We start from the raw sequence: 25,676 nt of genomic DNA on the forward strand, positions 1-25,676 counted from the left end.
GAGAATGAGGTTGAGCAGGTGTGCCCTGTGATCAAGGTGGGAGCTGTTAAAGGAGGAGCAGCTCTGCACTTTGAAGAGCTTGTGAATAAGTTGTTTAGGATCTTGAACTGGAATGAACGTTGTGCCCTAAGAAGGGGAAAATGCTCTCCAAAGCTTCAGATACAGAGGAAAACTCTGCTGTGAGTGAAGGTCAGCTGCTGGAATATTCCCAGAGTCAATGAATTCATCAAAATGGTTATCGTTGTTGTTACAGTTAATAATAAAAAATAGCGACAGTGGTAGTAACAACAACAAAAAAACACCTGTTGTTTGTCAAGTACTTTCTGGGTGCCAGGCATTGTGCCAAGCGCTTCATGTCCATGATCTCTTACTCCGCACAGCAACTCTTAAAGGTATATCCCTTCTTCATCTCTATTTTACAGGATGGAGAAACAGCTCAGGATGATTAAAAAATCTTAGGAAGTGATGGAGCAGGAATTTGTTCATAGTAGACAGTCCACCTCCAGAGCCCAATGTTCTCAAGTATTCTACCTGCTTCTTAAGGGCAGTCAGTAGCTGATCAAGGTGACCCCTCATGGTTAGGTATCCCTTTGTGGTGTCCTCAGTGTGCAGTTTCAGAAACTGCATGGGAGAACTGCGTGAAGTTTTTTATCAGTTCACCATGGACATGATCGAGAGATTGGGGGGACTTTTTATACTTACCAAAATCATCAGACACTTAGTAATACATATGAATACCAGTTTCTTAATTTACAAGGGTAGCTATATCTGTAAGGCAGATGAGACACTGGAGTGGCCTGGCCAGAGCATCGATTCTCAGGAGAGTCTGGGAAGCCCTTCTATTCCAGAGTGGATGGCAAGTACAGAGTCTGCCCTGGAGGACTCCTCCTTCAACAAGGTAGCTGGATGCACCCATCTTTCCTCAAAGCAAGAAGGGCTCCCTGATTAGGCCAGGGCACACCTTCACCTGCCCTGCAGAAAAACACTGACAGATTCTTGTCTTTGGCTTGTCTTTCTCCATGGGGACCTCCATCCTTCTGTTATGACATTACCATAGATTGATATGGTTAATTAGCGCTCAGTTTATCTCAGATTATTTGTTTTTTTAGTGTCTGATGAAATTTTGGAGGCGTCCTTCTCATTAGCAACAGGCTTACAAACCATCTCTTCAGGTAGGTCACTTTTGCACACAGCTAATTTTATTATTTGATGATACTTGCTTCACTTTCAGAGGTCACTGAACTCTGACCTTGTTCCCAAACTCTGGATTCGTAACCTGTTTGGAGCTTACAGTTAGTTCCCTCTACTCTGATTATAAAACTTGTTGCCACTCTTTCCCTTGACTTGATTGTTAAATTGCTGATTCTTTTCTTGTTGTATAAAATAATGTAAAATTACAGTTTCCCATATCAAAAACTCATGGTCTATAGGACCAGAAATTTGTTTTTCTTCAGAGATCTTTCAGTGGACTCAGAAACTTAATTTTCTTTGTTAGTGCCCTGGGTTCCCCTCTTGAAGTATTTCAGTAGTAACTGCGTTTAGATAACTTTCTGTGTATAGAAAATGAAGCTCCCCAACTGACTCTGACTTTCTGTAGTAATGCCTGATATTTTGTGAAACAGCTTAAAAATCATCTCTGACTGATAGAATTGTCTAGATGAGAGTGAGCAAGCCAGTGCACAGGCACCACCTGGAGCCCAGTGATTGTTTTTACATAGCCCTTGAACTAAGAATAGTTTTCACATTTTTAAGTGGTTAAAAAAATCAAAAGAAGACACATGAGCCTAAGCTGTTTTGCCTCTGGATAGAGCACCAGCCTGCGGACTGAAGAGTCCCAGGTTTGATTCCGGTCAAGGGCACATGCCTGGGTTGTGGGCTTGATCCCCAGTAGAGGGTGTTCAGGAGGCAGCCGATCAATGATTCTCTCTCATTATTGATATTTCTGTCTCTCTCTCCCTTTCCCTTCCTTTCTGAAATCAATAAAAATATTTTTTTTTTTTTAAAGAAGAAGACACATGAAATTCAAATGTCAGTGTCTATAAGCAGTTTTATTGGACCACAGTCATGCCCACTCTTTCAGGTATTGTCCGTGGCTGCTTTTGCATTACGACTGCAGAATTGAATAGTTGTCACAGACCATCTGGCTCACAGAAGCAAATATGTACTATCCAGTCCATTATAGAAAAAGTTTGCGGACCTCCTGTGTCTGCATGCCAAAGTTCTGTGACTTGAAGAACTTTGAAAATGATTTACATTTTGTTGGGGTAGTAATGTTGTCCTGAAGAAGTTGGACTGGCTTTTCCCCCCAAAAAATGTTTCTCAAATGTCGAGTTTAATTAGATGCACAGCTTTTAAAAGATATTCAATAAAATACTCGATACATGATATGTCTCAGCATTGCTCAAATGGATTTTAGGACGTTTCCAATATTTCAGTAAAAGAGTCTAGTGTCCTAAAGCAGGTTGTCTTATCTTAGAAATCAAAACTTCTCTGAATTCAGCCAAAAGAAAACCATTCTCCTTTTCTAAATTTGCTCTAATCAATGTTTGAAATTTTGAGTCCAAGATCTTTGTGTTGATTATTTCCCCTCTCTCCTTTACTCACTCCCCCCTAACCTCTTCCTCCCTCCCTATCTCTCCCTCCCCTTCATTCTTTCCTTCCTTTCTCCTGGTATCAGAGAAAGAATAATTACCTTTGAAAATTGGTCTAGGACCAATGTGACTTTTTGGCTGCTTTGGATAAGATGATCCAGAGGTCACGTCATTCAGGATCAGAGCATGGGGACCATGAGATTATCTGATCTCATCTAAGAAATGAAGAATAGGTGTTTCTGCACTTGTGAAAATGGAATAGGTTTAGGGGGAGGGACTGGTTGACTCACTGTAGTTCCCATCAGCTATTTGACTGTTTAGACTTGTATTTAAAATTCTGTCTCCTGTTTTTAAATTTTTCCTTAATTATATCTTTTGCATGCTCTTTATCTTAATCTTAGGTTAGATCTTTTTTTCCCTGCCCACTAAATTTTCCAGCCTTCCACAAAGCTGACAAAATATAGAGAACATATTTCAATTCTTGGAGTCACTTTTTGTATACCCAGCAACAATCCTAAGAACTTTTTCAGGGAATTTAGACTCCCAACATTGTGGTTTTTTAACTTAATTGTAGCTGTCATTGATGTAACTTCAATGTAGGAGTAACTTCTAAATAGCTTTCTAACCCCCTTCCCATTTTGTTCACATCATTTTCCTTGCTGTCATCATTTTGGGTTTCAGAATAAATATAGAGTAAAAAAAAAAAAACAAATAGAGAAAGCATCCTGTTATGGAATAACAGGATAATTTTGGAAATGCTTGTTGGTGCCTCATAAATTATGCCTCATTCACTGTCCTTGCAACATGATCAGTAGACTTTGAGAAAGCTTAAGAGATTGTTAAACATGAAGAAATTGTGTTGTTGTCTAACCTATAAATGAACAGTATTGCTGGGGATAAGGCTGCAGTTTAATAATGCTTCCATGATGTCGTAAGTTCTTTACACATATTTTCACAGAACTAGAAATTTGAAAATTTTAATGCATACAGCCTTTGATCTTTCATTTCCACCTCAAGAAATTTATCCTTCAGAGATACACAGCCATATAAAGTTGGAGATAGATGTGTGTATTGGGGGAAAGGAGGGGTGGACACTGCAGCTGTTCATAAGTTCAGTTAAAGGGACACAACCTAAATGCCCACCAGTAGGGCAAAACCAGCCAGTAAAAACAAAGAGATGTGTTAATGTGGAAATAGACCCACTATCTCCAGAGAGTTTTTCAAACTGCTTGTGAGCATCCTGTCTCCTCCCCCACCACCAGATCCCCGAGCCCACTCGAGACTCCCTATACATGAGAGCAATGCTGCTAAGAATGTGAACCAGCTGTTCCCATAGCCTTCTTGGATTCAGGGTGTGCGGAGTCCCAACACTTAAACTGAAGCTTACACTCCCCGCCTCCCAAGTCTAAAATCTCTGAATATAAAACTACAACCAAACCTGACTGGATCCTGATGAAGTCACAGAAATAAGCCAAGAGAACTAGTGGAAAATAAGAAAAAGGACAATTCTCAGGAACCCAAGACTGCTTCTGGTCCCCACAAGGGTGTTACAAAGTGGGGAGGTTTGGAGGTTGAGAAGGGATTTATTGGAGCAAGCAAAGCTCCTAAAGAATTCTGTGATCATGGACTTGAGCTGCTTTCCTTCAACTTTTGCTTCCATCTGTAATCATAGCTCATCTGAGTTTTTATTGCTAGAGGAACCTTAGAGATCCATGCTTATTTTACAGTCTAGGAGACTGAGGCACACATCTCGCTCTTCACTGCAGAGCTGGTTAGAGTCGCGGCTCTGAGTTAGTGTTCTCCTGGACTGTGTAACTGGTCAGTTGTAAAACATAGGTGAGATTTTATTTGCAGAAGGAAAAGAAGTTGAACCATATTTTCCTCCTTTATAGAGGGTATTTACTCTTTCCAAGGACAGTGAGACAGTTGTACAAAGTGAATTACAAAGGATAATTTATCCTTCCCCTTCATGGTGACGGCCATGTTATTGGTATTCTTAGAGAAATGAGCTATAGAGGTGTTGGAATTGTTTGACCACCCTGGTATGGTGGAAGGCTCGAGTTAGTTGCACCTAACTCATGTTTCAGTGTCTTCTGCTCAGTCCCCAAGAGCTCAGTGTGGTGAGGAGGGTAAGGGTTTGAGTTTGTGCCCAGCTGTTAACAGGGCATGGAATGTCCTGTACACACAGTTTGTCCATGTAGTCAGCAGATGTCAAGTCCCTGCTATGGGTCAGATACTGTTTTATGTGCTGGAGATCTAGCACTTCAACAAAATCAACAAAAGTCCCTGCCATCTTGGCCTCTACATTCAGCAGAGGGAGACGGACTAAAGAAAGAAAACGGGTAGAATGTGAGATGATGATATGGCTGGAAGGGGGCTAGGGAAGCGGTATTGGCGGTTTTATAAATAGGGATTAGTCAGGAAAGCCACAGTAGAGGTTGACATCTGAGCAATGACCTGAAGGAGGTAGAAAGTGAGCCATTGTTCCAGGGAGGGAATGGACAACTGGGGCCCAGCCGTGATGTGGGAGCATGCAGAATTGGGTTGTGGCGGGGTGGGGGGCAGTGTGGTGAAGCCACAGAAGTCAGGGGCAGTCGTGGATGATGATGTGGCTTATTCCTGCTACTTCATCAAAATCCAGTTGGGTTTTGTTGTAGTTTGATATTCAGAGAGTTGGGACTTGGGAGGCAGTGAGTAGGATCCAGACAGCCTATGGCAATGACTTCAGATTTTGACAGGTTGATATGTGGCCACTGAAGGGCTTTGAGCAGAGTGACATGATCTGACTTAGGTTTGTGTTTTTTTTAATATATGTTATTGATTTTTTTACCTAGAGGAAGGGAGAGGGATAGAGAGTTAAAAACATCGATGAGAGAGAAACATCGATCAGCTGCCTCCTCCACAACCCCTACTGGGGATGTGCCCTCAACCAAGGTACATACCCTTGACTGGAATTGAACCTGGGACCCTTCAGTCCGCAGGCCGACACTCATCACTGAGCCAAACCAGTCAAGACTGACTTACGTTTTTTGATTGATTTCTTTCCAAAATTAATATTCCAAATTGACTTTCCAAAGGTTGTACTAATTTATATTTCCATCAGCAAAGTAAGGAGACACCTATCTTCTTACACCCCCACAACACAGAGTAGTATTAAACTTAATTTTTACCCATTTGATAACTGAAAAATAATATTTTATTATTTTAATTTGCATATTTGATTTTGAACAGGATTGACTATACTTTTTTGTGAACTACCTTTTCATGTTTATCCATTGTTTCGAGTATGTTGTCTTTTTCTTGATTTTCTAGTGGCTTTTTCTACTTTAATGAAGTGGCAGGTGTTTTGACTGTGTTTATGATACATCATTTTTCTCCTTTACAGAAGTTTAAAATACTTATGTAGTTATAGTTATCTCTCTCCCTTTTGTAGCTTCTAGGTTTTAGGTCATACTTAAGGCCTTAAGTATTTTAAGATAGATAGATATCACTATTTCGTCTAGTACTTTGGTAACTTTATTTTTTTATATTTAACTTTTTATTCCACTTGAAATTTATTTTTGTACGAGTCCAGGATGCCTTTTTAAAAAATGTATTTTTTATTGATTTCAGAGAGGAAGGGAGAGGGAGAGAGAGATAGAAACATCAGTGATGAGAGAGACTCAATCAGCTGCCTCCTGCACACTCCCTACTGGGGATCAAGCCCACAACCCCGGCATGTGCCCTGACCGGGAATCGAACCCTGACCTCCTGGTTCGCAGGTGGATACTCAGTTATGAACCACAGCAACCGGGCAGCATTTCTTTTCCAGATGGTTACTGTTCGTCTCGGCCCTACTTCCTTTATCCCCACTGGTTTGAACTGCTACCTTGGTTTCATTCCAGGTTCTCTTGAATCTGGCACCTACTTTAAAACGTTTTTTTAAGGTAATCTTACCACCAGTTTGATTTATGGCTGGGAGATTTGGTAAACAAATATTGAGTATCTTCTGTTAGCTTTCTCTCAATGTCTTTAGGAAGATTACTGCCCAGAGTTGGGGTCTCAGAGTAATAACAATTGACATGAGTGGGATGGAGGGGGACTTTAGTAAGCTCCATTTCTCTGTGCAGGGTATGACAGGTGGAGACAGGGCAGTGGGATGGGTTTCTAAGTGTGCCAGCTGAGTCGGAGGAGGGCACATCCCGCCATCCCCAGCAGGGTAGAAGTGTGCCTGTGTCTGTGCTAAGATGGCGCAGTGTTGACTCACATGGAACAGGCATTCAGAAGTAAATTTGTTAACTGAGTGATATACAGAAATATGGTGAAAAGGGAGAGAGGTGGGAGAATAGCCACTTCGCTTGTTACATTTCTGCTCCTGAAGCTGATTTAAATAGGCTGCTATCGCAGTCTGAGGTTCTGGTAACTAAAACGCTTGCTCATCTTGTCTGCCTCTTTGTGTGAAATATTAACGTTGTGAAATTCAAATATATTTGTGCAATGGAGCCATGCTTTTATTTACTCATGGATTATTTTAGCCACTAAGTAAATAGTTAGCTTGGCTAGCAGTAGAAAGACTTCACTGTGACTGATTTTGGCTTGTAGTGTATATATCAATACAAGTGTATGCTGAGGTGGCTTGTTGGCAGGACTGGGACCAGAATCTCAGTCTTGTGCTTTAGCTCCACGGTCTTAGACTAAGCCACTTCAAGGTATGCTGTTCCACAGTGGGAACAAAAGACATGGCATGCCCTTGTGCAGTGTACATGCATGGGGAGGGCTCCCAGGGTTTGACTTTAATTCCTTGGAGTTTTCCCTACAGAACGGGCTGGACAATGGCCCAGAACAAGCTATTCAACAAGATCCTCAAAGCGCTGCAGTCTGACCGGCTTGCCCGCTTGGCCAATGAAGGGGTGAGACTCCAGAAAGCTGTCCACAGTGTGTGCCCCCCACCCCATTGCTGACAAGGTGGACCTCATGTTTTATCGCTCCATGTCCGTCTTTCAGGCTTGCAATGAGCCAGTGCTACGTCGAGTTGCGGTGGACAAGTGTGCAAGGAGAGTGCGGCAGGCTCTGGCAAGTGTAAGCTGGGACACCAAGCTGATCCAGTGGCTGCATACCACCCTGGTGGAGACTTTGAGTCTGCCCATGCTGGCGGCCTACCTGGATGCCTTGCAGACGCTAAAAGGGAAGGTAAGGCTATGATTGGTATCTGTCTTGTGCTGGGGCAGCCAGCCTCTGCTGTGGGCTCAGGAAGTGGGGCTTAGCAAGGTCATTGCTTGGTCAGCCAGGAGAGCATGACTGAATGGCAGGTCTGCTATTAAAATAGGAGACATGGTATCACTTCACATTTTTGTCTGGTATAAACGTCTTCAGCCCTGCTGGCTCCAGGATGAGGTGTGGACTTGAAAACCAGAATACACTTGTAGCCTCTCCAGCCTTGCAGCTTGCGGTTTGAGTCACCTCTGAGGTCAGGTGAGAGGAGAATTCAATTATCATGCAGAAGATGAAGGGTTTACCAGGCAGGGGTATTGAGAAGGGGCCAGAAGCAGACCTGTGAACTTAAAGAGTGCAGGATGGGGAGAGGGAGGTGTCCAGAGCAGGGAGGGAGATTCATGCCTCAGTCTCTCCTCATCGTGGGGTGAGCCTTCAGTAGCAACACTTTGATTTTAATAATTCTCTATAAAACATCTATATTTTTCTGCATTCTCACTGAGACAGTATTGCACAAAGTTAAACTGGTTTGTTTTCCTGATTCCAGTTTGTTGTGATTTCAGTTACTGCCTGGGCTGTGTTCATTGTGGTAGATTATGGGTTTTGGGGGCAGATAGCCTGGCTCATCTCATCTCAATCACTATCGAGCTGTGTCATCTCGGATGTGTCTCCGTTTCCTCATCTCTAATACATGGCTAATAATAATAATACCTATCTAGGTTTTTTATGAAAATTAAATTAGTTGATCCAAGATAGAATGCTTGGCACAAAATTTGGCCAAGTAAACCCACAGCGACTGTTAATGGTTGTATAAGTTTATAGGTTCTTGAAATTTTTAGAGCATTTTGCTCTGATACAAAATGGCCCCAGACAACTTGGATTAATTCAGTTCTTGACCTTTTTTTTGCCTTAAGTTTTTCTTTCTTCTCCTTTGTGGGAAGCTGGCCCATTTTGTTGGTATAATTTGCCTGGCCAACAGCTTCCCCAGCCCTACCCCCAAATTTTCAGACTCATTGTTTTCCACCTGTTTTTCAGTAGAAGGATGCTGAGTTTGTTTGAAAACAAAAGTAGACTGGTTTAGTGCAGAAATAAAATTCAGGACTAGATACAATAATGATATTGATGGTAGGAAATTTGATATTAGTTTATTTATTCAACAAATAATTTATTTTGTGCCTGTAATGTGTCAGGTATTGGGGTGGGCAAACAGAAATGCCCCTACTCCGATAGAACCTGCTTTCTAGTGGAGAAAGAGATGGATGAGAAGGTAGCCCCAGTGTCCCCTTGCTGCTGCTCCTCAGTGGAATCCTGGGCCCAGGGGAGTGGGGGTGAGGGTGGGGCCATGATAAGACCCGGCCGAGAATGGCAGCCTGAGACTATTTCAAGCATTTTCAATGTTCCCCACAGACTCTGCCCATGTAAGAGTACAGCACTGGTCCCTGTGCTCTTCAGATGAGTGCTGTTGGTGCCAAGTCCCATTTTCCAGTGACTGCCATCCTCTGTGTGGCCAGTATGACTGCAGTGTAATTCCCCTTGTAAGGAAGGTTGCATTGCTTCCTTATTTACTATCTGAACATTCCCAAGTGAACGGGATGGTGTTCAGATTTTATGAGCGTCACAGACTTCTGGGGGGACTCCACAGGTGTGCACAGTTGCTGCAGCCAGGTCACAGTGCAGGTTAGCAGGAGTGGCAGAGGACACGCTAGTACCGGTCAGCAAGGGCCCCGGTTTGAGGTGCTGTCCTCTCCAGGCTGTGCTCTCAGAAGTGGTTCCGTCAGATTCTTACTTTCCCATGACTGTCAGAGTTAAAGAAATATTTTGCCTGGTTCCCAAAACTCTTAATTACCTGCTGGATGAAAATGTAAGTGAATGTTATTTTGCTCTTGGCCCAGCTATTCCACCATTAGATCCCTTGTGAAGGGAGCAGAGAGAATATAGACCCAGTCCCTTAATTGCCTGTTGAAAGAGATGCAGCGCTGGAAAGACTGGGGGAGCTTGGTCAGCCCAGCTCCAGCAGAGAAGGCGGTGTTGATTATGGTTTCTAAACATTCTGTCTTGACAGAGGTGAGTTTCAAAGCTGTGCTCCACTGCCAGATGAAAGCTTTAAAGTCTAACCAGATCAGATCCTTTGCCTCAAGGTGTTGAGTGGCTTAGAGTAATAGAGTAACTTACAAAGACATGGCCCAGACCAGGTCGCTCAATTGGTTGGAGCATCACCCCATACACCAAAAAGGTTGCAGGTTCGATTCCTGGTCAGGGCACATACCTAGGTTTTGGGTTCAATCCCCAGTCAGGGGCGTGTACAGGAAGCAACTGATGAATAGTTCTTCTTCCATCCTTGTTTCTCTCTCTTCCTTCCCCTCTCTTTAAAATCAATAAAAGCATACCCTCAAGTGAGGATTTAAAGAGAAGGAAGGAAGAAGGAAAGGAAGGAAGGGAGGGAGGGAGGGAGGAAGGAAGGGCCATTTTGGGGGTGAAGATATTTTTCAGTTTGGTCCTAGCCTTTGTTACTAGCCTTGTGTCCTTATTCTGTACTTGAATCTTTGACTTTGGACCATCTGTGCCTAAAATAAGCTCTTCACATTCTTTTTTTTTTATTTTTTTAAAATTATGGTTGTTTCATGTATACAACATAGAGATTAGACATTTATATATCTTTCAAAGGATCACCTGGAAAAGTCTAGCACTACCCATCTGACACCGTACATAGTCATTACGATATTTTTTACTCTGTTCCCTATGTTGTACTTTATATCCCTGTTACTGTTTTTATGACTGGCAATTTGTACTTATTAATCTCTCCTTTTTTTCACCCATCCCCCAGTCCTCCACCTTTCTCGGATCATAAATTTATCTCTGTGTCTATGAGTTTGTTTCGACTTTATTTGTTCATTCTGTTTTTTAAATTCCACATATAAGTGAAATCATGTTATTTGTCTTTCTCTGACTAACTTATTTTACACAGGCCCACCCATGTTTTATAAATGGCAAGATTTCATTCTTTTTGTGGTTTACTAATATTATATTGTATATACATACCACATCTTTATTCATTTGTCTATTTTTTTAATCCTCACCCATGGATATTTTTCCATTGATTTTTAGAGAGAGTGGCAGAGAGAGGGAAAGACAGAGAGAAATAGTGATGTGAGAGAAACACATCGATTGGTTGCCTCCTGCTCGAGCCTCGACCAGGGCCCAGGCCAGGGAGGAGCCTGCAACCAAGGCACATGCCCTTGATTGGAATCAAACCTGGGACCCTTCAGTCCACAGGCCAATGCTCTATCCACTGAGCCAAACTGGGTAGGGCTATCCACTTGTTTATTGATGGACACTCAGGTTGCTTCCATATCTTGGTTATTGTAAATAATGCTGCAATGAACATAGGGCTGTGTATATCTTTTTGAATGAGTGTTTTGGATTTCTTTGAATAAATACCCAGAAGTGGAATTTCTGGATCATATGATAGTTCTGTACTGTTTTCCATAGTGGCTACACCAATATACAATTCACCAACAATGGACAAGGGTTCCCCTTTCTCCACATCCTTGCCAACACTTGTATGTTGATTTATTGATGATAGCTATTCTGACAGGTGTGAGGTGATATCTCATTGTAGTTTTGATTTGCATTTCCCTGGTGATAAGATATATTGAGTATATTTTCATGTGTCTCTTGGCCATAACTCCATAAAGATCACTATTAACATTTTGAAATATTAACATCTTTTTCTGAATATAGATAGTTTTTACATTTTCTGTTTTATCTTTAACATTTTAGCAAAATGATTTCCTTATGTTACTACAAATTTTTAAAAACACTTAATATTAACTCATGATATCGAATTAGGTAGATAATTTGCTTAACCCCTCTCTTATGTATGCATTTAGATTGTTTCTGCTTTTTTGGATATTATTGAGAGTGAATTTGTCTTTTGTGTAATCTCGTGGGAGTACGCACACTTGTGTATCTCATATATTTTGTTAGGAAAGGTTCTTGGAAGCAGACTCCTTTGGGGAAGGGGTAGGAATAAATTTAAGTTTCCTGATGCATATCACCAGGTGTCTTTCCAAAGGATTGTACCCATTTACATGGATGGAAAGCCATCCATGTAATTGTATCTTTGCTCCTGAGGTAAGTTCAAGGGGCATAGTTGAGGTCTGTCGGGCTTATAGTGGGGCTCTGTGCTCTGCCTGATTGCTGCTGGTGGGCAGGTCTCCTGCTTCCCAGTGGAAGCACCTTTGTTCTTCCTTGCTTCTAGATCCCTACCTTGATTGACCGGATGCTTGTATCGTCCAACACGAAGACTGGGGCAGCAGGAGCTGAGGCCTTGTCCCTCCTACTGAAGAGGCCCTGGGACCCTGCTGTGGGGGTACTTTCTCATAACAAACCAGTAAGTTGGGCAGCTCAGGACTTATCATTGAATTTTTAGAATCTGGTCTCAGAACTTTGGCAAGAGGATAGTAAGTGGGTTGTTTAACTTTTTTCATTGATAACTAGTTGTGTATAATGCTTAACAGTTTCAAAGACAGATGGACATTGGTTGGTATAAGGTGTGGGGACACCTGGGATTTCATGGAGGAACCCTCTCATGCCCTGGTTCTCTGGTGACATTTTTTTCCATAGAGCAAGCTCCCTGGCTCTCCACTCATTCTCATTGCCTCCTCCGGGCCTTCCAGTTCTGCGTTTCCCACCTCACGCCGCCACCGCTTCTGGCAGTCTCAGCTCTCCTGCTTAGGCAAGGTATGTGTGGGGACAAGAGGGACTCTGTCCTGGGTGGGAATATAGTCTTGGAGGATTGAGCAGACAAAATGCAGCAGGGGGCCAAATTGAATAAACTTAAATATGGAGCTTCCCCAGCTCTCTTTTCATTTGGAATTCGAATGGTGCTTATCCAGGGTTGATGGATTCTAGGGTAGGTTAAGGAGATTTGAGCAAAGACTTGAAACTTAACCTTTGCTGGCATGGCTGCCACTTCCTTCCGTTAGGTCATCCCTGTAGCCACCCATCTGCTGAACAATGGAAGTGGGGTAGGAGTTCTGCAGTGTCTTGAGCATATGATTGGGGCAGTGAGAAGCAAAGTGCTGGAGGTGAGACTGCCCCTGCTTGACTTCACCAAGACACACCCAGTCTTCCCGGCTCCTCTCCCATCGGGAGCTCCTGTGTAACTGTCTTGTCTTCTTTCCCTTTCCACAAAGATTCACAGCCATTTTCCCCACAAACCCATCATCTTGATTGGCTGGAATACAGGAGCTCTGGTGGCCTGTCATGTAAGTAATTCCCCCCTTACTTGGAGGTTGTCCTGGGGTAGAATACTGCTGCTGCTGCTGCCAGCCACCGCCGAGTCCTCTCTTATGTCCCAGGCACAATGCTGGAGGCGGGACCTACATAATTACATTTTAAGCATAACAGTAAACCCCTAGGGCCCGCACCCAGCTTTACCGGTAATCAGCTCACAACAAGGCTTTTGCACCATCTGTTTTCTTCGTCAGTATTTTGAAGAAAATCCCAAATATTTCATTCATATGTATTTCAGCATGTTTCTGTGAAACAAATTCCTCCCCTTTCTCCCCCCCCCCCCCCAAAAAAAACACAAGCACTATTCTTCCACCTAAAACAAAACAAAACAATGCTAGCAGGCAAAATTTTTAGTAGCTCTGGAATTTGCTGTTGTGTTCATGTTCTGCCCCTTTCCAAGACATCAAGAAACCTTTTCTTTGTTATTTTACATACCATTTGCATGCATATTAGTTTGCATAAGTGTCCCTAACCTGTCCAGAGCCCCAGTTCTCAAGCGGCTAAACTGAGTGAAGTCTGTGCTGCTTGCTATGGTCTAGTCCAGTGGTCGGCAAACTGCGGCTCTCAAGCCACATGCGGCTCTTTGGCCCCTTGAGTGTGGCTCTTCCACAGAATACCACATGCAGGCGTGCACGTACAGTGCGATTGAAACTTCGTGGCCCATGCGCAGAAGTCGGTATTCTGTGGAAGAGCCACACAAGGGGCCAGAGAGCCGCATGTGGCTCGCGAGCTGCAGTTTGCCGACCACTGGTCTAGTCAGATATGACATCGTGGGCCATGAGAGGGGAAGGCTGTCTCCTCATAACCCTGGTCCCAGGACAGCAAATTCTCTAAGAAAGTGGAGTGCCTGGGAGCTACCCATTAAGTTCAAAGGGGGGAGATTTTCTTCCCTTAAGGGAGAAGAGCAGCATTTTATTCTCCTGATTGTATTTGGTGTAAGTATGGACGTGTGGGGAGTGAGCAGGAGGCCTGTAGTCTAGGGAATTGACAGGGTGGAAATAGTAAACCTCCCATCCTGTGGTTCAGCCTCTGCTGGTGTCCTCCCAGGGCCCAGTGTTTCGGGTGGTGGCTGCTTGTGGAATGGCACATCTGTGTTCTGTGTTACTGCTGCCACCATGGCTGGTACTCCTGGGGGTTGGGATGGGGAGGAGTAGATGGGACTAGCTGGTAGCTCTGGACCAGTTCTAAGCTCTGGGTAGGAAGGCAGTTGACCTTGAGACAAACTGTTCCATTATTTCTAGGTGGCGGTCATGGAGTACGTCACTGCTGTTGTCTGCCTTGGGTTCCCTCTGCTTACCGTGGATGGCCCCAGAGGGGTAAGCATGGGGCACCATTGATTGCTGGGCAGGTGAGAGAGAGTAGGGAGCGCATGCCTTGCCCAATTTGGTAAGCAGTGACTTCGGTGGCCCAGCTGGCTTCCTGAGCCGACCAGCCAGGGCAGTGCTCAGTAACTATGAACTGGCTGATTGTGAACTCTGCACTTGTTTTAGGATGTGGATGATCCCCTCTTGGATATGAAGACTCCAGTCCTCTTTGTCATTGGTCAGAATTCCCTGCAGTGTCACCCTGAAGCCATGGAGGACTTCCGGGAGAAGATTCGGGCCGAGAACAGTTTGGTGGTGGTTGGGGGAGCTGACGATAACCTCAGGTGGGTAGGCCCCCAGCGCTGTGAGACCCCTGCTGTGGCGTTGGAGAGAGGCCTGTGAGGTGGTGAGGCAGCTAGCTACATAGGCTAATCTCCTTCAGACTCCATCTGAAAGGGGGCATTGAAAACCTTTTTTTTTTTTTTTTTTTACATTTTTAACTAATTCAGATTTATAAAATGTTGCAAAAATAGTACAAAAAAATTCCTGTATACCCCTCACCTGGATTTCTCAAATATTAACATCTTACATAACCAATGTATGATTATCAAAGTCAAGAAATTAACTTCAATATGATACTGTGATCTAATCTACAAACTCAGATTGCATCACTTGTCTCTGGTTCAGGGTCCAGGATCACATGTTGCTGTTGGTGCCATGGCTTCCCTGTCTCCTTTAATTTGATTCATTTGATACTGCTCAGTCCATCTTTGCTTTCATGACCTTGACACTTCTGAAGACTTTTGGCCAGTTATTTTGTAGACTGTCCCTCAGTGTAGGTTTTTGACATTTTTTTATGATCAGGTTGAAGATATGTATTTTTGGCAGTAATGCCCCAAAGGCAAGGTACCATCACTGCACCTCCTCCAAGGATACATGATGTTGACACGTCTTATCACTGGTGATGTTATCCTTGATCACAGGTTATGGGGGCCTCTGCCAGGTTTCTCTACAGTAAAGTTACTATTTTCCCTTTGTAATTAGTAGTTACCTGTGGGGAGAAGATACTTTGAGACCCTGTAAATATAGTCTTTGTCATCATGGGATTACTGGGATAGGCATTTCTTCTTTTTTTAATAATTCTTTATTGTTGAATATTACATATGTCCCCTTTCTTCCCTCATTGACCCCCTCCAGCCTGCCCCAGGCCTTCACCACCCTTTTGTCTGTGTGGGAGAGGCATTTCTTTACATTTTGTTCCTTCCTCGGGATGACTATGAACACATTTTATTTGTATTAAGTACCTTTTACATATTCTGGAGGATAAACAGCCAAAGTTTGGGAGAGTTTTATGAAGGTACCTTTAGTTCTTGAGATGTCTACTCCCTTACAAGGCCAGCTGCCTTTTGGGCCTTTAGTTACATTTCCATGAAACATACTGAATGTGTCATGTATGGGGCCTCCGTTTCCTGTATGCTCACTCTGAGAGATTCAGTCATTTGTGTGCTTTAACTAGAGAGCTTAAAGCGGGTGCCTGCTCCTACCTGTCTTGTCGCGTTCTTACCCAGAGATGATTGGGAGAATTCCTCTTGGTCTTGGTCATTTGACAACTTATCGGGGTTTGGGCCTTTGTTGGGGACATAGGTAAAGGACTTCTGGATTGTGTAGTTCCAGCACTTTCCATACGCTCTTTTGTGCTATCCCCCAACCCTATAAGTGAGGTATTATGGTACTCCATTTTGCAGATGTGGAAACTGAGGTTCAGACCGGTTGCAACACCTGCCTAAGCACTAACATAGTCTTCCTTCCCAGGCCTTGAAAATAACCTCCACTGGATGCCATGGAATATTTAGAAAGTGAACATTTCCTCCTTTTTGTCTCTTAGGATAAGTAAAGCAAAGAAGAAATCAGAAGGGTTGACACAGAGCATGGTGGACAGGTGTATCCAGGTACACAGTTGCTTCTGCGTTTTCTCAGCTAGGCTTCCATTCTGCAGCCTTTTGGGCTTAGTCTTGTCAGTAACAGCCTTTTTGTCTCTGAAGAGTAAGGGGTATATCCCCTGGGGCCTCTGGTGGCCTAAATCATAAGCAAAGAGAAAGAGAAAAGAAAGAGGGAGAAGAAGGGGAAAGGAGAGTCATGAGCTAAAATGTGGGGAAAGTATCCGGGAAGAAAGGGTTCACGGGGGGAATGGTAGTGCATGATCACCCCAGGGCGCCACCTCACAGAGGTGCCTCTGGCTGAGGCTGGGGTTTGTGCCAGGTTTTGTGCACATGGGGAGGGACTGGCACCCCAGATGCCCAAGCCAAGGTAATCCGTTTTAGTTGGGACTATCGGGCAGTTCCCGTTCGTTCTCCAGCCGAGGACTCTATGTTGGCCTCTCTTTACACCAGGATGAGATTGTGGACTTTCTGACTGGCGTTCTCACTCGCACTGAGGGGCACGTGGGTGCCGAGCCTCGGGACCAGGATGCTGAGAAGAAGAAGAAGCCCCGGGATGTGGCCCGCAGAGACCTGGCCTTTGAGGTCCCCGAGAGGGGCAGTCGACCCGCCTCACCAGCTGCCAGGCTTCCAGCCTCCCCTTCAGGCTCCGAGGTAATGTGGCAGGGAAGGGCCATTTCTGCAGGGGAACGAGGACCTAGAGCTGGTGTTTTGGCTTCTTGGGGTCGCCTATGTGCTGGGGCCAGTGCTTGTAGGCCTGTGAGTTCCTACAAGGCGAATTCCTGACCAGGGAATTCTAGGGGACACGCCGATAGGTGGTGACACCCAGACAGTGTTGGCTCGGCTCCTGCCCTTCTCGCCCTGCTCAGGATCTCTCCAGTGTGTCCAGCAGCCCCACCTCCAGTCCTAAGACCAAAGTGACCACAGTGGCCTCTGCCCAGAAGTCCAGTCAGATTGGGAGCTCTCAGCTGCTGAAGAGACATGTGCCGCGGACAGAAGCTGTGCTGACCCACAAACAAGCCCAAGGTATGGGTGCCTGGCCCAGTGGCCCCTCTCTGTCTCTGCAGTAACATGTGGCAGTTGGAATGTATTGGCACCTGCAGCTTTTCCCAGGGGGACATGAGAAGCACCTTTCCCACAGTCCTGTCCAGGCAAAAGGAATACCGAGGGCTGTTTTCAGGGTGAAACATCACTTGAGGTCTGTGTGTAGGGGCTGCAGCTTTGTCTTGGTGTTCGGGGCAGTTAGGCTGTGTGGGCTGACTACATGTGTACTGGCCTCAGATGCTTTTCTAACGCCCCGTTGGGGGAGCGGCAGCTGCTCAGGCCCTGCCCAGCCACTCCTGCAGCGCAGTGCTCTCCAAGGTGCTTGGCTTGTTCATCAGACTTCAGGGCAGCTTCACTGGGTCATGCCCTTTGTTTGTGTTGCTCTTGAAGAGTTAAGATTTCCACACTGGGACTTGCATGAGGTTTATCAGATAGGTTTTAGGTTAGGCTGGGAAATATCGGTATGATTGAAATTAGAGTTTGGAGATCAGTAAGTGCTGCGTAACAAGCTCTAGGCAAGGGAGAGTTCAGTGGGTAGGGAGAGAAGGAGATGCAGTGGCTCTGTCCCTCTCCCACTTTGATCCCGTTGGGTGGCTCTGAGATGAGGTCTCTTAGGCATTGGTGTTTGATGATGTATCCAGGAGCACGTATCAACTGAGGTTCAGGGAAGAGGCAGTAGCCAGAGCTGGTTGTCAGGTAGAGAGAGGTGGAGGTGACCGGCTGGCCTCCTCACTTCCCCTGTGTTTCCTTCAGTGAAGCCAAGGGTAAGGACTTAAAACCCAGGCCTCTTAGGAAGTTGCCCTTGAGGGTGGTGCTGACAAGGAGCAGAAGTGCGAGTGGATAGATGAAGCCAAAAAAGAGGCCAGATGCTCGGTCCGTGCGGATGCTCTGTGACCTGGGCTTGCTTAAGTGGTGGCCAGAGCCAAGTTCTAGATGGGCGGTATCCACTCAGGCTTTTGATAAAGAGAGAGCCAGTGGTCTGCGGTGCCTCTGGAGGGGATAATTGCTTGAGAATCCAAGGAGTTTTGGAAGGCTGGTTGTTGAGCTGGGTTCGAAATGGAACCCAGAGTTTCATGGGGGGCAGCAGCTGTAGCTGCTTTGACTGAGCTCGCAGGCAAAGGGGAGGATAATAGCTAATGTTATGGAGCCTCACTATGTGCTCGGGCCTCTCCCTGCTGCTGGACGTACTGGGGCTCAGTGAATCTTGGTCTCACGGGGCAGGTGCATTTGTATTTTCAGTTTATAGATGATTTCATGGAGCTGCTAAAAGCAGTAATTCCAGAGAAAGCCCCTGTTGACTATTTTCTAGAACATTCTCGTGTCTTTTTCTTATTCCTTCTCTTTCTCTCCTTTGTCTGGCTGGCTGTGATTCTGTAATTCTTTCTGATTCATTCCAGCACAGTTTGCTGCTTTTCTGAAACAAAATATGCTGGTGAGGAAAGCTCTTCCTCCTGGCACCTCCTCCTGTCTCTTTGGTGAGTATTACTCTTTCTCACCTTCTCCCTCTTCACTCCCCAAACCCGACCTCTCATTCATCCCTGTTTGGTTTCCTCCTGTTCTTTTCTCTTTGCCTTTTTCTATCTTTTGATTTTTTCCCCAACTCCTTTTGCTTATTGCTCCATTGTCTTTGCTTTTTCTCCATTCTTTCTGTTTGCCTCTCATGGTGTTTTTCTCTTTTTGTTTCTTATTACGGTTCTTAGCTCTGCTTCTCCCATGAGTGCCTGTGGCCATTGCCTGTGAGCCTGCATTTCCTTGGGTGTTTTTCTCCCTGCCTGTGGTTTCCTCCCTCCATTCTGGCCTTTGCAAGCCACTTACCAGCATAAAACTGTAACTCCTTTTCCTTCCATTACCTCTTTCCAACTTGGATTTTACTAGTAATTGATGCCGTTTAAAAGTATGTTTTCTAAATTAATTTTTAGAGAGAGGAAGGGAAAGGGATAGAGAGATAGAAATGTCTGGGAGAGAGAAACATCTTTGGCTGCCTCCTGCATGCCCCCTACTGGGGACTGAGCCTGCAACCCAGACATGTGCCCTGACCAGAATTGAACCAGTGACCTCTTGGTTCCTGGGTCGATGCTCAACCACTGAGCCACACTGACTGGGCTAGTCCCTTGAGCAAACCTTCTGCTGGTTATGCCCTGACTATGGTCTGGAATAACTCCCTATGGCCCATGCCATCCCCCCCACCCTCCTGCTGCCTTCCTCCTCCCAACCCTGATTGCTTTTGCTAAGATGCGGGACTGGAGCTGGGGGGCTCTGGGTGTAAAGAGGAGAGGATCTGTGAGGAAGCCTGAATGATTCCCAGGCTTGGCCATATGCAGGGTGAATCTGTTTGACTCAATGGAGGGGAAAGCCTATGTGTGAACAGGTAGCCTTTCTGTGTACCTAGGACAAGGGACCTGGGCACTAGGTTGTGACATGGACCGCTGTTGCCCTGTTACTTTGGGACAGGAGCTATAAAGGTATCTTGGCTAACATGCTTCCTTGCTTAGGAGCTCCTAAAGCCAGACTGAAGTTCTGGTAGCAGTCCTCTTTGTGGCAAGCAAACCCTCAATCCTGGGCTCCTAGGGCATGGGACTCAGAGCCCTGTGAAAATCTGCTGTGTAGGGAAGACTGTGTAGCCTGTTCCCCCATTGCTTCTTCCTGGAATGTTTCCTGCCCACCAGCTGTGTCATGTGGGGTGGGCTTGAAACAGGAAAAGGATCACAGTTTTTGACCTTGGGAAGTGCTGTTTAGATCCACTGTGATGAGGCCTCTGTGTTTTGGTTGGCCTTTGATGGCAGGGTTGCAGTGTCTTCTCCTTTCTTTTTGTTCCGACTCAGAGCCCCTGTCTTTCCAACTCCAGGACAGAGTGAGGAATGGGGAGGGCGCCATGCCCTGAGAGGGCCAAGGTGTAATTCCACTCCAGCGGGGGCTGAGCCAAGTGGGACTGACACAGAGGTTGTTGTCTTTGAAGTGTGGCTCTGTGTGTGGCTGGTACTCCTTGTGTTCCCACACACAGCTGTCCCTGTTCTGGTCCTCACTGTCAGAGTCTGGGAACTGTGGGGACCTTACTCAGCTCTGTCTCTTAGTTCCCATCTCATCGGAACACGCGGAGGAAGCCGAGAAAGAGGACCTTAGGGTCCAGCTGAAGCGGCACCATCCCTCCAGTCCTCTGTCTGGCAGTAAGGCCTCCAAGCGACCCAAGATCAAGGTGTCCCTCATCTCCCAAGGGGACCCAGCCGGAGGGCCTTGTACTCCTTCCCCAGGAGGAACCCCAGAAGGTGAGTTTCCCTTGACCTGTCCAATAAACTGGCTGAGCTCTCCCGGGCTCGGAGCTTTGCCCTCTTGGGGCTGCTTGCTGGCACTCAGCCTCAACTGCAGTGCGAGGGCTGCCTGAGCAGAGGGCTCGAGGTGGCCCACGGGAGGGCAGGCAGTGACCTGCTCTGCACTAGCACCAGGGAGGCAGGACGAAGATCAGAGGAAGCTCTGGGTTCATGCAAAGCATCATATATTTGGGGGGGGGAGGGAGGGAGGGTTGTTTGTTTATTTCAATTAAAAATAAAATATTCCAGAAAGTTTAGACAACAGAAGGGGCAAAAAATAACTCCAGCTCTTCCTGTTCCCATGTAGTTATTCTTCAGTTTTCATTTTCCGGTCTTTGTCCATAATACCTTGCATTTAGTCTGGCTGTGGAGGCTGAAAAGTGAGCCGATCAGGACTGACTGGCGGCCTGGGGGCTTTGTTTTGCAGCTGGGGGAGGAAAGCCCATCATGATGACACTGGGGCAGGCGGCAGCAGGTGCCAAGGAGCTCACAGGGCTTCTCACCACAACCAGGTGAGTCTGCTTCTTGGTCTGTCTGTCTCTGTCCCCTTCTTTCTCTTCACCTTTCTTCTGGTCCACATAATGCTTTGGGCAGATGGTGGATTCTGGGTTCTGTCCGTTCGGGGAGTGTAACTTCTTTTTGGGTGGGATCTTTATTTTTCTTTTGGACCAACTCAAGAGTTCAGTTCATTTTCACCTAAAGTTTGCAAAGCATCCCGTAGCTCTTGCTTCAAGGCCTGAAGTCTTTACTTTAGGCATAGCTTCTATAAGGACAAGTGGCCTATTCAGAAGTGGAATGAAGAAAGCAAAGTTTCTTGCCTCGTGTCCATTGCTGAAACTTTGCTGGGCTCCATTCCGGCCCCTCCCTGTGTTGCTGGGGCCTGCTGCCCTCCAACCTTTGTCTAATGGAGCTCCTGTCTTTATATCCAGGCCCAGTGCTTCTGAAGCGGGTGTGTCAGCCAGCCCAGCCTCCTCCGTGGTCTCCAGCAGCACTGCACCCAGTCCCTTGCACACACTCCAGAGCCGCCTGGTGGCCACCTCCCCTAGCAGCTCCCTCCCAGGTATCTGGGGCACAGCGTCCTGACCTCCCAGCGGAGCCTGGGCAGCTGTTGGAGGGTGGTCCTGGCAAAGCAGCCTGGAGCTGAATCTGCAGGGCATTCCTCAGGTCTCAGGCTTGTCAGGGAAGTTTGACAAGAAGCTGGAACTAGCTTCAAGGGGCATGAAGTTCTTGGCCTTAATATGTACAATGAGTAAACATCACAGTCTGCAGGCAGAGCATCCTGTACTGTAAGGAGGAGAAATCGCTAGTGGGAGATGTAGGTATTGTGTTTCATTTCAGTGTGAAGATTGAATAAAGCTGGAAATGGTGCATGCTGGGTGTGCATGTCTCCTCACCTCTCCACCTCCACCCGACACTGAAAGGCTGAGCGTCTGAGCCCAGCAGGGCCAAGTCACACGCCTTCTCCTTCAGGAGGACCTCCTCTTTGCGTTGAGGCCACTGGGCTGTGTGTGAAGTGTGGTGTAAATGAGGTGCTTGGAATTCTTTCAGCTTAAAAAGTCCTTTCTCGCCCAGCTGGTGTGGCTCAGTTGGTTGAGCATCATCCCGTGCAACAAAAGGTTGCCAGTTTAACTCCAGGTCAGGGTACATACCTGGGTTGCAGGTTTGATCCCCATTCGGGGTATGTACAGAAGGCAACTGATGGATGTTTCTCACATCGATGGTTCTCTCCCTCTCCCCCTTACTCCCTCTCTCTCAGTATGTCCTCGGGTGAGGATTAAATTACATTTTTTTAAAAGTCCTTTCTCTTCCCTAGAAAGAAGTGAGGGATTTAGAGTTCTGAACAGTGGGATTCAACCTCTCTGGTTTTCCTAAACCTGTCCAAACTGTCGGACGGGTGGTTTGGAGCAGGTTGGGACGTGCAGAAGGAATGGAAGGCGTGCATCTGCATAGACCCTTCCTCACATGGGCCTTCAGCGGGCATGCTGGGGGACCTGCTGGCTTCCTGAGAGTGAGGAATGTCCAGGGGAAAGAGCACACCTGGTGTTGGCTGGGTTGTTGAGGGTGGACGGGCATGGCTGCTCTCGGATAAATGGTGGAGCTTGTACTGATGTCTGTCGTATCATTTCCTAGGGGCCACATCTGCCAGCAGCCTCCTCCAAGGCCTCAGCTTCAGCTTACAGGATATCAGCAGCAAGACCTCGGGCCTCCCAGCAAGCCCCTCCCCAGGACCATCCCCACAGGTGCACATCTGCCTTCCTTCTGGGCTGGGCAGGTGTGGGAAGGAAGCCTCCGCTTGGTTGTGTGTGGTAGGGAGACTGGGTCTGGAGTCTGGGTCAAGGACAGATAGCCCCTGACTTCCCAACTGGGAGCTACGAAAGGTTAAGGCTCCCGCACTTACTGGGAGACACTGGGCAAGTTTCTTGACCTCTCTGTGTCTTTGTTTCGTTGTCTGTAAAATGAGGATAGTGGTCTATCCCTCACAGAGTTGTTTTGAGGGCAAAATATGTGGGGAATGCCTGGAAGAGCACTTGCATGTGGTGGACACTCAGTACATGGCAGTCTTTAATAACGTGCTGTGGGCACGCCACACTTGTACATGGCTGTTGGGCAACAGCTTCTGATCACCTGGGCTTGTGTCCCACAGGCCACCAGTGTGAAGTTGCCCACCCCCATACAGAGCCTGGGTGCCATCACCACAGGCACCAGCACCATTGTCCGTACCATTCCTGTTGCCACCACTCTCTCATCCTTGGGTGCCACTCCTGGTGGAAAGCCTACAGCCATCCACCAGCTGCTGACCAATGGGGGCCTCGCCAAGTTGGCAAGCAGCCTCCCTGGCCTGGCTCAGATCTCCAACCAAGCATCAGGTGAGTCTTTCTTGAGAACCCTGGGGACTCCCAGATATGGGATCTTCCCCCAGGACCTTCTCATCTCACATGGGCTAGGGATGCTATTGAACCCAACCAGGGTCTTGGCATCCACCCTCAGGGATTTAGCTGTGAGGGGTCCATCCCTCAGAGAGGTTAAGAGAACACAGGCTGTTTCCTGCTGCCTTTCAGAGTGACTGATGGGGTGTAGATGACCCAGCTGGGGAGGAGAACAAGGAGGGTGTGCTCTGTGGGGAAGAAACTCCCCAGGAAAGGAAATAGGGGTGTGACAAAAACAAAAAAACAAACAAAAAAACCCTACTTCTCTTCTCAGGCTTGAAGGTCCCCACCACCATTACTCTGACCCTACGAGGGCAACCAAGCCGAATCACCACACTGAGCCCCATGGGCCCGGGAGCAGCCCCATCCGAGGAGCCCACCTCCCAGGTGCTGCCCTCCAACTCACAGGTGAGCCTGCCCAGGAAGATGGAGGAGACAGGCTCTAGCAGTTTCAGTGCACTGGGCTTGTAGTTAGGTCAGATCCAAATCCAGACCCGGGGCTTTGAAACTTGGAGCCTCCTTTTCTGTCACACTCGCTGGACGGTTGTGAGGTTAAACATGTAGTGTCCCAGTGCCTGTGTTTCATGTTTTGGTTTACTTTCCCTCCCCATTCCTTTTCTTCTCTGCTCAGTTCTGTTGTCAGCAGTCGTGGCACGGGCTATCCAGAATCGTGCCCTTCCGGATCTGGGCACTCATTGCCATCTTTTTCGAGCACAATTAGGTGTTTTTTTTTTAATATAACTTTTATTGATTTCAGAGAAGAAGGGAGAGGGAGAGAGATAGAAATAGCAATGATTAGAGAGAATCATTGATCGGCTGCCTCCTTCACGCCCTGCACTAGGGAATGTGCCCTGACCGGATATTGAACCATGACCTCCTGGTTCATAGGTCAATGCTCAACCACTGAGCCATGCCATCTGGGCCACAGCTAGGTTTTTTATAGCTCTTACCAGAAGTCACCTCCAAGTCCTCTCAGCTGAATGATTTCCTTTATGACCTTTTCCAGTGAAATGTTTCTAATCTTAAATGGTGATCTGAGAGCCACCCAAAGGCCAGAGATTAAAGAGAACAGTCATTTGTGCCCAGTGTGGAGTGTGCTTACTTCAGTGCCCACCATTCCAGCCAAGGCCTTCCATGCAGGAATGGTGGTGTGCCAGCTGCGTGGCAGAAGCTGGCCCTGAGCCTGGCATTCCCACACAGGCTTTGGGTGGAAACGGGGGCTGGGCATGCTTGGCAGGGGACCGTTGCTGACTGGACTAAAAGCTCCTCTGCACAGAGGTTGTTCCCGGTCCCACTGGGGTCAGAGCCACCTCTGCCGTCTGCAGAGAGGTGTAGGTGTTCTCATTATTTTATTCATTATCTTTTCAGTCACAGAAATGATTATGCTTATCTATATATCTGTATATATATAAAAGCCTAAGTGGCCGAACGACCAGTCCATCGGTCCCTATGACGCACACTGACCACCAGGGGGCAGATGCTAAATGCAGGATCTGCCCCCTAGTGGTCAGTGTGCTCCCACAGTGCAAGCGCCGCTCAGCTGACCGAAGGGCACCAGACACTGGGCTCACAGCTGGCAAGTGCAGCTGCGGCAGCGCGAGCCTCTCCTGCCTCCGTGGCAACATGCTACCCAGCGGCCGGGCAGGCACAGCAGGGCCGGGATGAGCGGGAGTGGCACAGCACCCGGCCCCACTACTACACCCCCTGAGGGTCCCGGATTGCGAGAGAGAGCAGGCCAGGCTGAGGGACCCCACTGGTGCACGAATTCGCGGATCGGGCCTCTAGTTTTCAATAATATAAACATTATAGAAGTAATATAACTTAGAAAGTGCAAATTTCCCATGATACCACTCCCAGAGAGGATATCCACTGTTAGTAGCTTGATATGCATTCTTCTAGATTTTTCTTTGTATGCAAAGTGTATTACTTTAATTTTACTTTTTGACAAAGATGAGATCACAGCCCTGACCGGTTTGGCTCAGTGGATAGAGTGTCGGCCTGCGGACTGAATGGTCCCAGGTTTGATTCCCATCAAGGGCATGTACCTTGGATGCGGGCACATCCTCAGTAGGGGGTGCAC

The 25,676-nt window shown here is 46.7% G+C and overlaps 1 protein-coding gene across 9 annotated transcripts in view; it reads left to right on the top strand.

Moving 5' to 3' along the window:
- The window catches only part of KANSL3 (KAT8 regulatory NSL complex subunit 3), a 38,134-nt gene that overhangs the window by 6,458 nt on the left and 6,000 nt on the right, over window positions 1-25,676 (top strand). For 7 of the 9 annotated variants that reach the window (XM_059659046.1, XM_059659049.1, XM_059659048.1 and 4 more), the window contains 18 exons: window positions 7,390-7,480; window positions 7,575-7,760; window positions 12,043-12,174; window positions 12,408-12,524; window positions 12,770-12,871; window positions 12,980-13,051; window positions 14,321-14,395; window positions 14,570-14,727; window positions 16,269-16,332; window positions 16,774-16,974; window positions 17,190-17,346; window positions 18,762-18,839; window positions 20,436-20,627; window positions 21,097-21,181; window positions 21,599-21,729; window positions 22,800-22,909; window positions 23,314-23,536; window positions 23,871-24,004. In XM_059659046.1, coding sequence (XP_059515029.1) covers window positions 7,390-7,480; window positions 7,575-7,760; window positions 12,043-12,174; window positions 12,408-12,524; window positions 12,770-12,871; window positions 12,980-13,051; window positions 14,321-14,395; window positions 14,570-14,727; window positions 16,269-16,332; window positions 16,774-16,974; window positions 17,190-17,346; window positions 18,762-18,839; window positions 20,436-20,627; window positions 21,097-21,181; window positions 21,599-21,729; window positions 22,800-22,909; window positions 23,314-23,536; window positions 23,871-24,004 — 2,308 coding nt within the window. Of the gene's footprint in view, window positions 1-1,109; window positions 1,173-7,389; window positions 7,481-7,574; window positions 7,761-12,042; window positions 12,175-12,407; window positions 12,525-12,769; window positions 12,872-12,979; window positions 13,052-14,320; window positions 14,396-14,569; window positions 14,728-16,268; window positions 16,333-16,773; window positions 16,975-17,189; window positions 17,347-18,761; window positions 18,840-20,435; window positions 20,628-21,096; window positions 21,182-21,598; window positions 21,730-22,799; window positions 22,910-23,313; window positions 23,537-23,870; window positions 24,005-25,676 lie in introns of all 9 variants that reach the window. The other 2 variants (XM_059659054.1, XM_059659050.1) reach the window with 2 other exon arrangements.

Source organism: Myotis daubentonii, chromosome 12, assembly GCF_963259705.1.
Source record: "Myotis daubentonii chromosome 12, mMyoDau2.1, whole genome shotgun sequence".
NCBI lineage: Eukaryota > Metazoa > Chordata > Mammalia > Chiroptera > Vespertilionidae > Myotis > Myotis daubentonii.